The sequence below is a fragment of the Sphaerodactylus townsendi genome, linkage group LG04 (genome assembly GCF_021028975.2).
Source record: "Sphaerodactylus townsendi isolate TG3544 linkage group LG04, MPM_Stown_v2.3, whole genome shotgun sequence".
NCBI classification, from domain to species: domain Eukaryota; kingdom Metazoa; phylum Chordata; class Lepidosauria; order Squamata; family Sphaerodactylidae; genus Sphaerodactylus; species Sphaerodactylus townsendi.
In genome coordinates this window covers 68533932-68550730 of record NC_059428.1, presented here as the reverse complement: position 1 = coordinate 68550730, position 16799 = coordinate 68533932, and the positions used below count along the sequence as shown (strand labels likewise).

General features: G+C 39.2%; 1 protein-coding gene across 1 annotated transcript; it reads right to left on the bottom strand.

Annotated features, from left to right (window-relative positions):
* Nucleotides 1-747: 747 nt before the first annotated feature.
* Nucleotides 748-15513, bottom strand: ETS2 (ETS proto-oncogene 2, transcription factor). The gene is made up of 10 exons (XM_048495094.1): nucleotides 15192-15513; nucleotides 10560-10631; nucleotides 8163-8283; nucleotides 6975-7094; nucleotides 5908-6108; nucleotides 5299-5382; nucleotides 4511-4744; nucleotides 3582-3848; nucleotides 2941-3059; nucleotides 748-2232 (listed from the first exon to the last, which is right to left on the bottom strand). The coding sequence occupies exons 2-10, from the start codon at nucleotides 10629-10631 to the stop codon at nucleotides 2017-2019; spliced, it is 1434 nt and encodes a 477-aa protein (XP_048351051.1). The 5' UTR covers nucleotides 15192-15513; the 3' UTR covers nucleotides 748-2016.
* Nucleotides 15514-16799: the final 1286 nt, after the last annotated feature.

Here is a 16799-nt window from a genome sequence, read left to right as displayed (position 1 = left end):
TAGCTGCTAAGGGAAAGACTGCATGCTCATGACAAGATGTTTCATGCAGAGGTATCACTGAGGAGGAAACAATGTCTTCTGCAGCCGCCTACTCTAAACATTGACAAAATTAGCATGCTATTACATTTCTTATCTCAAAGGCATGCTAGGATAAGGGAGTGAGAGACCATGAAAAGCATCTACGACCAGGATTTCACAGTAAAGTCACTCCACCCAATCCCTACCTGTGTTTGAACATACATTTTGCAGTAACAGCATACAAGCAGCATGCCCCATCTTTGGGGTGTCAGACGCATCTCATGGTAGCACTATATGAAGCTCTCTCCCTTAGGGAATACTTTACAATTCCAATGATGGTTAAAGTGTTCTCTCATTAATGTAAAATTGTGTTGCTTTCATAAATGTTTAGCAGGACATTATTCTGATGCATATACAGGACGGCCCGTTGAGATTTAGGAAGTAATTAAATCTACCAAAGCACAGATGGAGCTGCCACCTTGACTGGAAAGGTGACATGTTCTCAAGTGATGGAATCTCCTGTGTTCATCAGGACTCTATTTCCTTTACATTTATTTCCAGCTCATCACCAAAGTCCTGGTGACTCCACACGCACACAAGGAATGATTGGATGTATATGCCCGACTGGCTTTGGTGCCAAAAGATCAAATCCTATGACTTATTGGAACCTTAAAAATTTGTTAACAAATAATACTAGCTTGGAGATATGGCAAATGAATACAAATTTTATCTGTTTAATATGTTTTAATAAAATTATGTTTAAACCAAACACTGTACGTTCAAATTTTCAATCTCAGATAAAAAATAAGTTTCTTACAAATTACATTTTTCCAGTGAACTCTTTTGGCAGTAAAAATAGCTGCTACTTATCTTTCCCATTTGCTGAAAAGGAACCAGAATTATTTCCAAAAATAGATTTCTTATTTTAATCAAGACAATTTGCAGTAGATGAAGGCAGGGGTGAGGAGCTATTAACTGAAAAAAAGAGACATCTATAATTTTTGAAATAACATGCATAGAGGTGAAAGAGATATACCATCAATAAATATTTTAAACAATGTTTTCAATTTCAGTCAGAGAATAAATCAAAGAGGGTCTTAATGCCCCAGAACATAGTATTAGTCTCTTGGGAAAAAATTCATGGAGTTTGTCAGCCACAATTAACCAGCAGATTAAATACTTGCAGGATGCTGTAAGTGCTGTTGTTCCAAAATGAAACATTTACTAACTTCCTCTTTCAGATACTTCCATTAGCTTAAATTATGTTATCTATTAAATAGGAACATTAAATTGCCAGAGAGTCATATGAACATGCTTTTATATACACCCACACCCATGTGTTCTCTCTCTCTCTCTCTCACACACACACATATATACATATTTTGAAATGGTATGCTTTTTCCCTGCTTGTGAGGGATCTCTTCCATTGCTTCACTGGCTTTGACAAAAGGTTCTGAGGCTACACAACTTATTTTTGTATAGTAATAAAAATATATTTGAGAGAATGCCCAATGCAATGTCATCTCACTACCTGTTTTTAAAAAGGACATCTATCCTTTTTTCTTAATCATATGTCACAAGTGACACCTGTAAGGCTGCTACTGTATGGTGGTGATTTTTCTTCTTTTGAGCTAGAAATTCTGATGGCTTATCAGCCTTTGGTATGGGTGACACCCCTAAATTACATGGCAGTGTGAAAAAACCAGTCCAATAAGCCCTGGAGAACTTTCATCTCTTCAAAGTACAGCTGGGAACTGTGTTGACCTCCAAGCTGTTTAAAATGATTGATGCAGCAAGATCTGAAACTATTGTGCCTAGTGCAGTAAGGCCACTCTTCTTTCCTTCCACTTCTCTCGATTTCAGAATCATTTCAAGGTCTGTAACAGCTGCACCACTCAAAGCAGCCAGAAGATAAAACCAATGACTGCAGTAGAGGGTCCCAATTCACAGTTTGCGTGTTTTCACGTGGTTTGTCAAAGTTCCACAAGATTGCAATGCTCAATCTTCTGTGTCTGGCTGCACTCCTAACATGGCATGGAGCTCTTCTGCTGTATATCCCAACAGGTTCTGTAGGTCACATACAAAACGGTATACGTAGCGTTTCCCTGAAGTCTTGTGAATGATGTTCTTGTCATAATAATAGCGCAGGCCACGGCTCAACTTCTCATAGTTCATTTTGGGCTTGTTTTTCCTCCTGCCCCATCGCCGTGCAACCTTAAGGCAAAACAGGAAAAAATTAGTTATTAATATATAAATTGACCATAGGAAAACCTGTATTTTAAGTAGTCTGTGGACAGCCCCAAATGGCATGAGTTTCAAGCATCTTTACTAATTTAAGTAATAATGCCAACTATGAACAATTGTGATATTAGCTCAAAACTGAAATGTGGAAGTCCAACCCCCCAAAACTTAATACACTTCTAAGACCAGGGGAAAGATTCCATCTCTGGCTTTTGAAGTACTGCAGAAATAAAAACTCAAAGTCATACTAGTAACTGCACCTGAAGAGAATTCGAAGAGATTTAGCTATTATTCTAAAACATTTTTAAAGATAAAGCTTTAATCTTGGCAGCCACTTGATGTCCAATAGAACCTCTGTCTCTGAAGAGCAGTAATCATGTTCTGGATCAAGGGTATTCTGACTGTCTTCACAATGAATCTCATATTAAATCTAAGGAGTGCTGTAATTTATTTAAATACTACAGTTTTCACATGCTCGGTTAGCAGGGGGCACAAACTACATCAATCTTGATTACTGCTCAACTAAGCAATTAAATAAATAAATAAATAAATAAATAAAAGATAACAGAAGCCATCATGATACACCATTAGGTTACTTCTTATACCAACAGCCGGAGTACAAAGAAGCCCACATGGAATAGCAATCAAGCCTCTTTTATCCAAAACAACTTAACTACAAACCTCATCTGGGTCAGCTAGTTTAAATTCCCATCCATCTCCAGTCCAGCTAATGAAGGACTGACAAGATTTGTCAGTTAGAAGCTCTAGAAGAAACTGCCACAGCTGTATAGGTCCACTACCTGTCAACAACACAATAAAGAGTTTAAAATATTATGCAGCACATAACAATGAATAGCTTCATTTGTAAAGAAAACTACTTCTCGGGATTCACTGAGTATCAAGTATATATTCATTTTAAAGTCTTTCTGTCCAAGGGGATAGAAAACATATCAGGGATAGAAAAAATAATAGGAATTATTTATAACAGATTTGAATTGACCATTTTAGAACTCAATGTTACAGCTTGAAAGCAGATTTCGCGATTGGGTACATGGAATTTGACTTGAAATTAGAATTTCAGAAAACTTTTGTTGAAGACAGATTTGCTGAATTAGCTGATTTTACATCCCTTCGCAATACATTGGTTTTAATTCTTTCATTTTTTTTATTTTATAAACAAAACCTTATTTGCAATAATTCAGTGATTGGACCAGCCGCTGGTTGTATTTCAGTTCTATTCAATAAGTGTAAATTCTTATGGTGCCTTAGGTAAACAGTTGAAAGAAAGGGGAAACAAACTCAATGGTATTGTAAATACTTGCCTGTAAACCCTGCTAGAATTGCTGCTGGTATAACCGGTTTCCCCTGCTCAACAGGGTCACTCCTTTCCTGAATGTAGTCCTTAAAGGACATTGTGGGTTTGTTCAGACACAAGGACTGGCTGCAATCTTCTTCAAAACTCTCATAAGATGGCACACGTTGAACATCCACTAAGGAGGACTGGCTGTTCCAAGACCGTAGCAATGAATCTAAGCCTTCATAACTTTCTGTGCCATTGTCACTTGAATCATGATGGTCTCTAGGTTTATCTTTAAAAGAGAAGAAAAATACCCATGAGTAATGGAGGATTTTGCTCAGAGTTTTCCTTATTATATGGACAGGACAAGTTAAATGCCCAGGACATAAGTGTCAAGACATGGAAAATTGAAAATTCCACTTACACTTCAGTTTCACAAGCTACAGGGACTAATTTGTTTACAACCAAGTTTACATATATCATGAAGACAGCACATTACTGGGGCTACATGCCACCACAACTGAAGAATTAATCAGTTTTAAGGCATTTTTGTCAGTGGTCACTAATGCTAGTTTTAAATACCAGTATTTTAGAATACTTGAACATTTCTGCTTTATATATGAAAGTTAGCATAAGGTCAATGCCACCCTAGTGGGAATTCCTCCTCAAAAGATTCTTCTCTATTTTCTTAAACTTGAAATCAATGCTTTGTGGCTAAGTGTGAAAGGGATGAAGTGAGCTGCTGAACTGGAAAAGGAATGGTGCCTGAAAGTTTGAATATGTATAATAATTGAGCCCTGTGGGGGAAGACGGGTTACAAATGTAAACAATAAATAAACTTCAGTATCAGTTAGTAGCTTTACTGAGTTGTTGGTGTTTAATACTAGAACTTTACTATGCTCGAACATTCTTATAAATGGGCTGTTAACATGTAAAGAGTCATCGAAATCTTACCAGCATTATCTAACATTAAATTCAAATTGTTTCTTGTGAAGTCCAGATTCACAGAGCAGTAGTTCACATTGTGTGCTTCTAGCTGTGCTTTAGGAAACATCTGGAATTCTTGTTCTGAATTAACTAGACTTGGTCCCACAGATAAATCACTCATAAGGCCAGTTTTCTGATAGTTAAGAGTTTTAGAATAGCTGGGCACTTGAGCACAGTACTGTGCCTGGTCCATGTTACCACCTAAAAAACAAATTCACATTTGTTATTTATTAGTCTGTCACAGATACTACAACTGTATTTCTATTAGCAGAAAAACACATGGAAAATTCTTTAAATATATTATTTGATGCCCGCACTGATTAAATCCCAACTCAAACATTGTGAATGCACAATATGTAAAAAAGCACTCTCTGCAGGCAATTTATATTTTGCTTTTGTGTAGAATATATGCAGCTCTCGATATGTTTTTTTACATCATAGATATGGATTTATAAATCCAATCGTATCCAAAGGAAGTTCAATGGCTTAAATCCAAAGTTGCTCTTCCATAGGTGAAAAATGCCACACACAACTTTTAAAATTTCTTATACTAGAGTTTTGTGTGATGAAACAAAAGCCTTCTTCTGTAAGAGCTTGAAACAGCATAAAAACTATTGTAGAACATGGATGTTACCACACTGTTCAAACTGTTGTGTATGTGTTTGCAGAACAGTGCTAGTGGCTAGTTTCTTCCCACTTGTGCTCCACTTTCTTTGATCCATCTAGTATCTTCAGCTTTTATTAACATAACTCACCTAAAGAATTGTTGTTAACCCAGTGAGGAGATGAAGTGAGATGAGAATTTTCCAAATACTGATCCTGAGGTTTCTCTTGATTGTCTGAAAATAGGACAAGCATTTGTTTTTATACATTTGGGCAGGTGACTGATTGATGTATTAAAGATTTAATGTGACTTGTATCACAGAAATACAAGAGGTTGTCATGGGATTATGTTTTGTCCAATATTTCCACACTGCCAGAATTGTTGGCAGAATAGGTAAGATATAGCAGGCTGCAACCAGACTTGGAAAATAATTCAACCACAGTTAAACAGTTTTATGTTCCACTGATTTCAATGGAAGAGAATTAAGTATGGATAGAAATGCTTATCTCACATTTTTATGAAGATGTGTATGTATGTAGACAGTTTTCCATAAGACAAAAGATAGTGATGTTATTTCGTATATAAAATATTTAAATGAGACTGCACCAAAAGTGAAGCCATCTACAGTGGATAACTTAAAAATATTTACTTTGTAATTTCCAAACCAGTATTCAGAATTTGCCACAATTTCTAAAGATTTGTTGTTTCTCTCACTATCTGCATCAGAGATATTGACATTGCTTTGATCCACTTCATCTACCTTTTATCATCTGGTCCAGATGTTCCCACAGAATCTCACCCACAAAATCGGGTGCAAGTTCCAAGAAGTGTTCTTTTCCCAAGTTGCACAACTCCTGGCCATTCATGGCAAACCTCTCAAAGTTCATATTTGCCAAACTAAATTCACTGGCAGCCCAGAGAAGCCACTGAGACACCTGCTGCTGCGTCCATAACCATGGATCTACAGGAGAATAACAAACATTATGAGAAACATTGTAAGAAAAGTTGTTTTTTTGCCAGAGAATACACTTCTAGTTTACTGGCTCTTATCCCTTTCACTGCCACAGCCATCCAAACATCCTTGTACTAGCAAGCATTATTAAACTCAATTTACACCTAATTACAACTAGAAATACTAGATACACTCACCTGACAACAAGTCCCACTGAAGTCAAATGAACTTACTTATAAATAATGTATTTAAGATTAGAGTATTTCATAGCAGAGTATCACTTTATCAATAATAAAACTTCTACTGAAAGGATACTAAATAAGAACAATCTCTTGCATCAGAAACAAATCAACATACCTGGTTCAGAATAATGGCCCTGTACTACGTACAGATACATATGGCAATCCAATGAATTAATGACCTCCCAAATATCTTATCATTAGCAGCTTAGCTAAGGTATTGCAGACTGAGGACTATGACTTCCTTTATTGAGTCAATCCATTTGGGTGGATTTTCCCAAAAAAGGTAATAGAAACAACTGGGGGTGGGGGATGGGTGGGTTATACCCTGCAAGTGGAGGGTGCTTAATGAGTTATTGCAAAATCTGGCAAACTGAGTTTCAGAATGTGTTGGACTAGCAACTGAGGCACTATCGCCTAGGTCTAGGCAGCCCTACCTGCAGAGGGGGAAGGAGAGAAAGGGATCAGGAGAGGGGAGAAGAGGAAACAAACAAGCAAGCTGGGAATAGAGAGAGAATGGAAAAAGGAGTCACGAGAAAGTGTAGAAAGGGCTGGGAAGACAGGGTCAGGCCAGTGTGTGTGTGCATGTGTAATTCCCTTCCCCACTACAGTTGGGTCCCCCAACTTGCTACTTACTATTTGGAATGCCCAGTCTGCGCTGTTCCTTGATGAAGCCGCTGAAAGTTGCTTTTAAGGCTTGACTCATCACAGCTTTACTGCACGGGGTTAGGAGTGGCAATTCACAGCTGTTTGATTCTGAAAGGTATAAAAGTTGCATTGTTTTGGAAAATGAAAGAGGCAGTATAGAAAATCTAGTCCAATATGTATAGAAAAAGTAAAAGAAAGAACTAATAACCTGGCAACAAACAAGAAACAGGAAGTTTGTATCACTCCTATCTGTACTTTGGTATGCCAAGTTGGAATATTTTACAGAAGTAGTTAATGGTATAGCTTCATAAATGACATCTCAACAGGAAAAGTGATTCAAAAGCAGGCAAGGTCAGATTAGCAAAATGTTTTGCATTCAAGTTCCAGTCAGACATCACAATAAATATGGTTGATTTATTCAGTCAGTCTGCTGCTTGCTTCCTTTTCTGCCTACAAATAGAATGTGATCCCAGTTTCCTTGCACTGCCAGGCTGCCGCTAAGCCTCACTATGTATGTTCCTCACTTGCTTTTTGTCAGCTGCAATAAATGAGAGTGTGGAGAAAGATGCCTCAAACAAACTAGGCCTCCTCATCTTCTTCACTTTTGGCTAAGGTTTAATAGTGTCCCTCATCATTGCTTTCAAGTTGCTTCACTGAGTTACTGAATTCTTAAAATACAAAACATAACATAAATTTTGCAGCTCTTCCCCATCTTTTTTTCTCTTGCCATTTTGCAACCTTTTAACTTTCTCCCCAGCACTCCTGTAGCTTATTTGTGTAGAATGGCTTCCTCATTAATCTCTTGAGTCAGCCAATGAAGCAGCAGTATTTTGGGCACACCAAGCAACTTCCTAATGGAGGACCTATGAATTTAGAACAAGATGCAAATCTGATTGCATACTTCTAGATTTTGGTGATATTACAACAGTTGCAAATATCATTTGTGTGCTGTTCATCAGGAAGTCTTCTGCATAAGCCCCACTGTAATGAATAGGAGTTGAACCCAACCAACAACTCCACCGTAACTGCTCTGTTCATTAAGTGCAAAACTCTGTGAACGGCATTGTCTGTAGAACTTTTCATTTAGGCAATAAGATATTTCAGTCTTGTCAGGGTACCTAATTCTATAAACTAAAAGATGAAACAGCTACATTAAAAAAAAACACAGGTATTTACCATAAGAAATAGAATCAAGGCCCGTTGGCACTTCCTGGAGTGTCTGATCTTCATTTAACGAGGGAAAGTATCCAGTAAACAAAGAGTTTGCACCTTCGAAGTTATCAAATGCAGGCTGACGCTGAAAAATAAGTTTAAAAAAATGTTTAATGTATGCACTCTCTCCTCACAGTATTATTATGGTGTTGTGACAACATATGTGCGACATTCTGAATGAAATCAGCCTGTCCAAGGAAATAAGTTAGCCAAGGAGAAGCCTTGCTTCCAGGTACTGAAACTGGTGTAGCACATCCATATTTATAATTGCTCTAGGACTATTTACCTTTGTATTTTATTCATAGGAATTCTGCAAGTTTTCTTTTCCAGAACGTAGTTAAACTGAGTGGGATACCATTATCATTTTATTGCTTATAATATACAATATTAGGAGTCCAATCCTAATTAAAACATCACAAATGAACTCATTTGTACTTTTTCACACCAAGAACAATGGAATGTTTTCCATAGGCACTCACTGATTTCATGCCAGCAATATTTGATGTGCATCTTTAATAAAGACACTTTTTAAAAAGTGGGGTGGGAAGGAAGGGCCAAGGAACGCTGAAGGAGACCATGGCCAGTCTGACTTTCAGATGCTATCGATATTCAATGGAACCTGAACATAATGTTAACTGCACACTTACAAGGCAAGGTAAATTATTTTGTAATTATTTTCCTCCTTCAGTGCATTCCCCAAGAGCAAAAACTTGTATAACTCCATGAAAAATTCACTCCATAACACTATCAAGAGTATACTAATAGTTGTACCACATGTGTGCCTAATGTGTATAAAAAACTTATTTGATAAACAAAATGAGACACAGCTCTCCTCCCTTACTCTCTTCTACAGGATCACAGAAAATTATTGTTTCGATCCAGTTTAAATAACAAAAAAGCCTAATTAAATATTATTTTACATTAATCATATGTGGGTGGTTTGCTAAGATATCAAGCTCAATTTCCAAAAAGAATGTGATTGATTCTATCACACTTGCTCAGTACTGATTCTATTGCCTCTCTTTCTTTCCCATCAGCAAATTATTCCCCCCTGTCATTTATTATTTGAAGAACTTTTAGTACTAGTTGTGAGCACATTTGCTGAGGAATTGTGACTGCTACCATAATTTAATTCACAAAAGTATGCCACACTCTTAAGCAGCAATCCTAAATATATGAACGAGGGAGTAAGTGCTATTAAACTTCTAAATAGACAATGCTTAGGCTTGAACTGCTAAGCTAAACATGTGCTTCTAATGACTGGTCTTTTTGAAGTGCCCGCTATCAGAAAGTCAAAGTGATTTGGATTACAACAAGGAAACCATTCATATACACATTAAACCACAAAGAAAATTCAGTTTGAGGAAATCAGTTAAGCTCTTTGTAGTACAATGGTTAATAATAAGCCAGTTGTCGGGCCTTCTAACAACATAAATTCTTTCAGTGTTAACAGATAAAAAATGAGTCATCATCAATACCTAGAGGGAAAGGCCAAGTACTTTCAACATAATCTGGAAACTCCTGTGTTTTGTGTAAATAAGTGAACCTTATAGTGAATCACTAAAAAACTGCAGTCACCAAAGAGTGAGTAAAAGGCATGCTGTACTACAAACATTATTCTGCATTTTTTAAACATGAAACTAAACAGTACAGTGACTATGTTTAAAGCCATACATGGAATAAAGTCTAACAGTCACATGAACCATAATTGATCTATGAAATAAGGTTCCTCCCCCTCCCATATGCCACAGCAGTCAGAAATAGAACACAAATCCTGAAGGTCAAACTCTTCCATGCAGGCTTATGGGACTCAACCACTGTACCTCTAACATGCTTTGTACCTGGTCTTCCAATGAAGAAGTCAGCTGAAGCTAATAAGCATTTGCTATAAGCTGTATGGTTTATGCTGTTATAACTAAGTGGAAACAACCTCATCACAGTTTATTACTCAATTAAGGCATAGATGACTTAATTTCTAAAAGTTATTCTATCACGAGTTCCCTGAGAACTTGCATTGCAGGCAGTATCAATAAAAAAGAATTTTAAAAGATGGCTTATTTCTTATAGCAGTAAGTAAGCAATCTACAGAGATATTAAAATACATTCAAGAAACTCTGGGAGCTCTCTCAAGGGCACTTACCCCGGTGGAAGGGCGATTGTGCTGGCATGTGGCTGCTGCTGCCCTCCCTGGTGTTGGAATACCGTGCTAGTGTCCCACCTGCTGCTGGCAGTGGGGCTGAGAAAACTGTGACTAACCCAAGGTCACCCAGCAGCTTCATGTGGAAGAGTGTGGAAACAAACCCAGTACTCCAGATTACAGTCCACTGCTCTTGTAACAAAAACATGTTTTTCATAACTCACCTTGAGCAGTCCTCTGTACATGTTGCATACAGGTGCTACCTGATCCATGTTCTTGATTCCAAAGTCACTCATCTAAAAATAGACACAGAAAATGTGATCACTGAAAGATGCAAAAACGGTCCTCTGTTTCTGATCAAACGCTAATATCTGTGTGTACATGAACATTATTGAAATCTTTCATTCTTTATTAATGATAGTCTGAATGAAAAAAATTCAGATCTTTAATGTACAGAAAACTATCCCCAAGGCACCCTTGTACTTAAGAACTTAGATCCAGGGCAGTACACAACTAGTTCTGAAGCCCCTTCCCTAACACCTCAGGGAACCTGTTTGAAATTGCAAAGAGTTTCACAAGCACTGTGTGATATATTTGGGTTTCTCATTCAAAAAAGTAAAAATAAAAAACCATAAAAAGCTAAAATTAAAAAACGTCACGGGACATGCTAAGACCTCAGGCGCACCTAATGTTGATCAGACATATTGCTACAAGTTTGAAATTAACAGAGCAAGAGAATGAACCCCAGTTATGTACTGTTTAGAGTGGAGTAAGCCAGTGCAAAATCCAGCCATGAAACACATGAGAACAAGCTATTGACAGCAGGGGTCCCCAAACTTTCTGAGCCTGAGGGCACATTTGGAATTCTGACACAGCTTGGTGGGTACCACAAGAAGGAGAGCCAGCCACAAAATAATTGCCAAAGCTTACCTTCAAGAACACAATATCAACCCTTGAGCTGTGGTAGCAGCTGCTGCCAAAACAACATTTAAAAATCTCTGTACAGCTAATAAAATCTCCAATAGCCAATTCGAAACCTTGCTGTGAAAATGAGTCTACCTGGCCCCATCCACTTCCAAAAAACACTTGATGGGCATGAGAAAAGTCACCATGGGCACCACATTGGAGACCCCGATTTACAGATGACCAGCTAGACTAGGGATTCCCAAAGTAGGAGCAGTGGAAACATCGGGGGGGGGGGGGGGGGGCAATGAAGAATTTTGGGGCAGTAGGGGGGCAGCACAGAATTTTCAGGTTGTGGGGGGCAGGGATTCCTGAGTCAGCTGCCGGAAAAAGGTCTTGTCCTTTCATCCTTGCCATGTGGTGACTAGTGGGTTTTAATGGAAAAGCAGTAGCATTCTCTTCACTGTTGCCTGGGAGGGTACATGTGTGTGTCTGTGGCTGAAGGAGAGGGCAGTTAAATTGAGGGTGGCTGCAGGGTCAGGGTGAGCTGGCTTTGGCGGCTTTGTAAGGCAGGGTGTATTTTTTTTAAGGAAAAGCAGTGACACTCTTGTCATTGTGTAGCCTGGGTGGGTGGAGCCACGGCAAGGAGCCCCATTGCCACTGCTTTCTTTGTAAGGCAATTTTTTTAAAAAAAGGGGAAAAAGGAAAATCAGAAGCATTCTCCTCCTTGAATCTGCAGTAGACCTAATACTAAGAAAGAGCTGTGTGTTTCTGCATGTATGTGTATGTGGTGGTGGTGGTGGTGGCACTAGGGATGGGGCCTGGAAGCCGTGCTGGCAGCAGCCTGTGCTGTTTAAAATTCGAGCCAGCATCAAAGCGGAAGATTACATGGGCTCTATGCTCTGTAGCCTCATTACAGATCTGCAGAAGAAGAAGGCTCTTCATTCATCCATATCATTTGCACCCTCTGAACACTGGTGGGTCAATGATGGGGATGCATGCACCCAGTGCACTTTTTCTATATCCAGAAAACCATTGCATTTGGCTTTCCACTTTAGTTTAAACAATTGCAGCAACCTTTTGCTAGGACTGATGCTGCTAACCTCAATTTAGCAGCAGCATATAAAGTATTATTTCTTTTCAAAATATTAGATATTTATATACAAATAATATTATTTTTATTATATTATATTTATTTTTATTATACAAAACATAAAGAACTTAATACATTTTCTCAAAATGCTATGTCTGCTGCTTCATATTCACTCTTAGAATGTGCATAGGGTAACCCTCTTAAATTTCTATCAATAATGTTAACTCTAGGTATATTACTTATACTGTCTGAAATATATGTATTAAAATGAGTAATTAAAAATATATTGACAGCTAAATGTAATAATATAGGTTCATCATAGGCAACTGAATACATATGCATGAATGCACACCATAAAGCAGTACTTCCAGTAACTCCTTAACAATAATCTCAAATTATTATACATACAAATTGAACAGGAAAACATTTTCCCCCGATACTGTCATTTTACTCAGTTCTTAAAAGGTGCTTCACTTTGGGCATGTTATAGTGGGTTCACAGTGTAATGGATCCAATGTACAAACCAAATATGTTTTAATTGGGCATTCATAATTATAAAATCATTGTTTAAGAGACCAGTGAAACAACAGTAACCAGCATCCCAACCTAAATTAATGAATTTGTTAATTATTTCACTATTCTTAAATGTTCCTGGTTGTATACAAATATGCTGAGGATGCTTACCACTTGTTAAAAAGACTTCCTATGAAAAACATTAATGGACCCATAATTTTTATGAGCCCTAAACAAGGTGTACTGCATGATCTTCCAATCCTAGATGTCAACAGTAGTACCTTTACATGCCCCAAATAGTCCATCAGACCTACAGAACTTTAAGGGTTGGAACTGTGGGGCTGTTTAGTTTTAGAAATAATTACATCAAACTATGAGTACATTTAGTCAATAAGCAAAGCTCACAGAGACTATAACACTGCTTATGGGGCGTTGTTCAGTTTGTCACAGTGACAGAGTCACAATGAAGATGATTGCTTTATCGAAACGCCTTGGAACTGTGTGGATTTAACCCTTAACTTCTAGTTTGGAGGAATATTTTTGGATAACTACAATACAGGTCTATTTGTAAATACTATTTTTAAAGAAAATCTTAAGCTACCATCTCCCAAGGAAACTAAATTGTACTTCATTTTAATGTACTTTTAAAATGATAAAAAATTAAAATGTCAAAAGTACACAGCTAAAATGAAATGATATTTTTCTTCCCATGCCATGTCACTTTAGAGTCCTTCAAATCCATTACAATAGTTTTCAGTCCATTTTAACTTAGTGTAATTGTTAATTGTCCTTTCACACAGGGCCCTAAATGACTGAAAATACAGAACTATAGAAAAACGAAATATTAAGAAGGGGAAAATGTTAACATTCTTGTTACATTGTGCTAATGGCCATTGGAAATAGTTATTTTAAGTTCATAGATGCCAACAGCACCATAAAACTGGGCCTTATGACAAGACTCTATTGAAAAACAGAGATTGTTATTGGTCTTACTAAAAGTGATCAAGCAGCAGAACATCTTCCGAAACACAAATGTCCGTGGGTGACCCCAAGTATGATTGATCAATAAACATTTCTAAATACTGGTTAATTTCCTCATAGCCATCAATGAACATAATTCTTACATGCTATTGGTTTCATTTTGTGGCAGTTAAACATTTACAAGTTCAGTCTACAGTTCAGTTTTAAGGCACCACAACGCTTTGTGGTATTTTTGACTTCAAGAGATTAACATAGGTACTTCTCTGAAATGTTTCAGATTTGACTGTCAGTAATAAATCATAATTTCAGTACAATAATGTGACAATATAACAAATATAATGCAATTAGAAGAGTTTGGGTGGTGGGGGAGGGCAAGGTCTTTAAACCGTTTTCAAACTGGCAAGTGAATACTCCTAATGCAGGCAACAGCAAGCGATTTTTGAAGGGCTCCTGTCTTGAAACCCTACTGGGGTTTCAAGCCAGCTGTGTCTTGTGGGCACTTTCCACCACTACCATACTAAGAAAATAAAAAATGGAAAACTTGGGACAGAAGAAAATGGTGTCATTCATCTTCAGTCTCTGTCGTGTGAAAATGCGATTTTTATTATTCAAACCGGAATGTATACAGTCCCTTTTCAGCGACCTCTTTCGAAAAACGTTTAAAAACCCGAATGACTGAAACATTTGGGAACAATTTCGCTAATAAAACAGGAAACGGCCGCTGATAAACAGATTACATCTTTGATGGAGCTACTACATTTACTCCCGCCCGCTCAGATTTTTCAGATAACATCAAAGACCAAAATCCCAAAGGCCACCTGTGAGTCCTCCAAAAGCGCTTAAGAAAAAGCGAAGACCTGTGACTCCCCAGGCAAATAAGCGCCTGCTGCGATGCTCGCTGGGGCTATGCCCTGCACTCACACAACAGCACGCAGCGTCTCAAGAAACAACAAGAACCGCGATGTACGTGTCCCGATAAGCACGCATCTGGACTTGCCAGATGTGAATCAGTCCCTAGCGCACAGGATGACAAATCTGGCCCAAACTGTGGCCAGAAAGCTCGGATGCCACTTAACATATGAGACAAGGGAGAAGGCCAACGTTGTGTGCATCCTTAAACGGCCCTTAATGGTCTCCCGTCCACCTGCCCAGTGGCCAGCACCAACCACCTCGCCAATTCTGCCTAAAGACAGCCACGGCCACCTCCGCACTGCCAGCAACGAGACGCGCGCTTACCTTCCCAGCCGAGGGTCATTTTGCCTGGCCCGTGAGTCACCCTCTCCCCCCCCTCCCCAGCAGGCACAGCCCCCTTCCCGCGCTTGCCACTCCCACGCCCCAACCCGCGGTCTCCTTCAGGGTCTCTCACCTGGAGCCCCCCGAAGTGAAGTCCAAGAGGCGCCCTGTCCAGCCTTTAATCCGATGCCTGAAAGCTGCTGCTCCAAAATATCCTTGCGCGACAGTCCGAGGCACACCCGACACAACACGACGTTATCCCAAGACGGGTGAGAGGAGGAGGAGAGACACACGTAACCAGCTGGGCCCGGGAATAAGAGGGCTGGGCCGTGGGGGCGCGTAGGCAAAGTCCGAGGGCGCGGGGGAAGAACCCTGATGGTGACGGAGCTCGCGCTGGCAGCTGCTGCTGGAGGCCCCAGAGCGAACGCGCAGTGCTGGCCCGAGCTGAGCACGCCTCGCTCTTGACTGGGCGAGGAAGGGAGGCGGGGCTCTCCGCGTCGGAGGCCCAGCCCAGTCTGGCCGCCCCCTCCCGCCGAGGAGGAAGAGCTGCTGGTGGCCGCTGGTGCTGCGTGCCCTTCTGGATGCGAGCAGAGCCCCGTCGGCCTTTGTTCCCCGGCTGCCTCTTTCTCTCTCAAGCTTGACTGGCAGTCTGAGGGGTCTCAAAAGAAGGCTTGTGCCCCATAAAGACACATGAGTTTATTTTCTCGCTTCATCGACATTCGTCGTTGTACCCTCTGTGGCAGTTTTCCTGCTGCCTTCCCTGGCAGAAGGTCTGTGGGGCTCTGTTAAAAGATGCCTCGCAAAGCAGAGGGACAGAATTGCCCGAGTCATTTAATGGCTTCAGGATTTCTTCGGGGATGGGGCGGTATAGAAACCTAAGAAATAAGAAATAAAAATAATATATTTCTACATTCATAAATATATGTATGACACCTGGAGGTGATGTATGTTTATGCCCAGTCAAACAAACACAAAGGCTCCACAGTTACACTCGCTAAGGCGGCTAAGGGGTTGTTCAGATAGAAGTTACAGTTATATTTGCCTTAACTGCATCTTCTGGAAGTTACTTCTGCCATACACTCTGTACTGTGATAGAGCAGAGCCTTACCACTTAAATGAGAGCTGACAACATGGGGTATTATGGTTAAGGGTGTAAGAGTGTCAGGCAAGGGAGACTTGGGTTCAGTTCTCCATCTGCAACTAGGAAGCTCACCAAATAACCCGGAGACTATCTGCTAATAACGCAGCCAGACCTATTACACAGGCTAGGGCAGTGTGGATAAAATGGGAAGCTTTGTATGTGCCTCCTTGGAGGAAAGGAGGAGTACCAATTTGATTAAGAAGTAAACAAACATGCATTGAAAGGCTGGAAAAATATTTCATTTTTACTGCTGTTTAATTAGATGAACAAAAGAGCAGCTAATGTTTACTACAGGACAGTCTATTCTTGGATTATTTTGAAAATATAGCCTTATGTCAAAAATAGTCTCACCAACATGTATCTAGCAACACAGGATATGCTTTCAGGATTGATTCTATTTTGCGTTATTGCTAATTTCTAATTCCATAATACATTTTGAGATGGAAACTTCAAGGTAGCTTGTTCTTCCAGCTTCCTTGACTGGTGCCACTCATATAATATATATGGCATTTGAACTTTTAGATTTTTTTAATCGAAATCCTGTAAAGTAGATTGACTGTATATGATAGCCACAAGGAGTAACAAAATCCCCTTACATTG

Bases quoted from the DNA above. Each gene is read 5' to 3' on its own strand.
- ETS2 (XM_048495094.1), bottom strand. From the start codon at position 10,631: ATGAGTGACTTTGGAATCAAGAACATGGATCAGGTAGCACCTGTATGC. The intron at 8,284-10,559 runs GTGAGTTATGAA...CTTATTTTTCAG, and splicing joins TGTACAGAGGACTGCTCAAG to CGTCAGCCTGCATTTGATAA. The intron at 2,233-2,940 runs GTTTGTAGTTAA...TTTTGCCTTAAG, and splicing joins AACTAGCTGACCCAGATGAG to GTTGCACGGCGATGGGGCAG.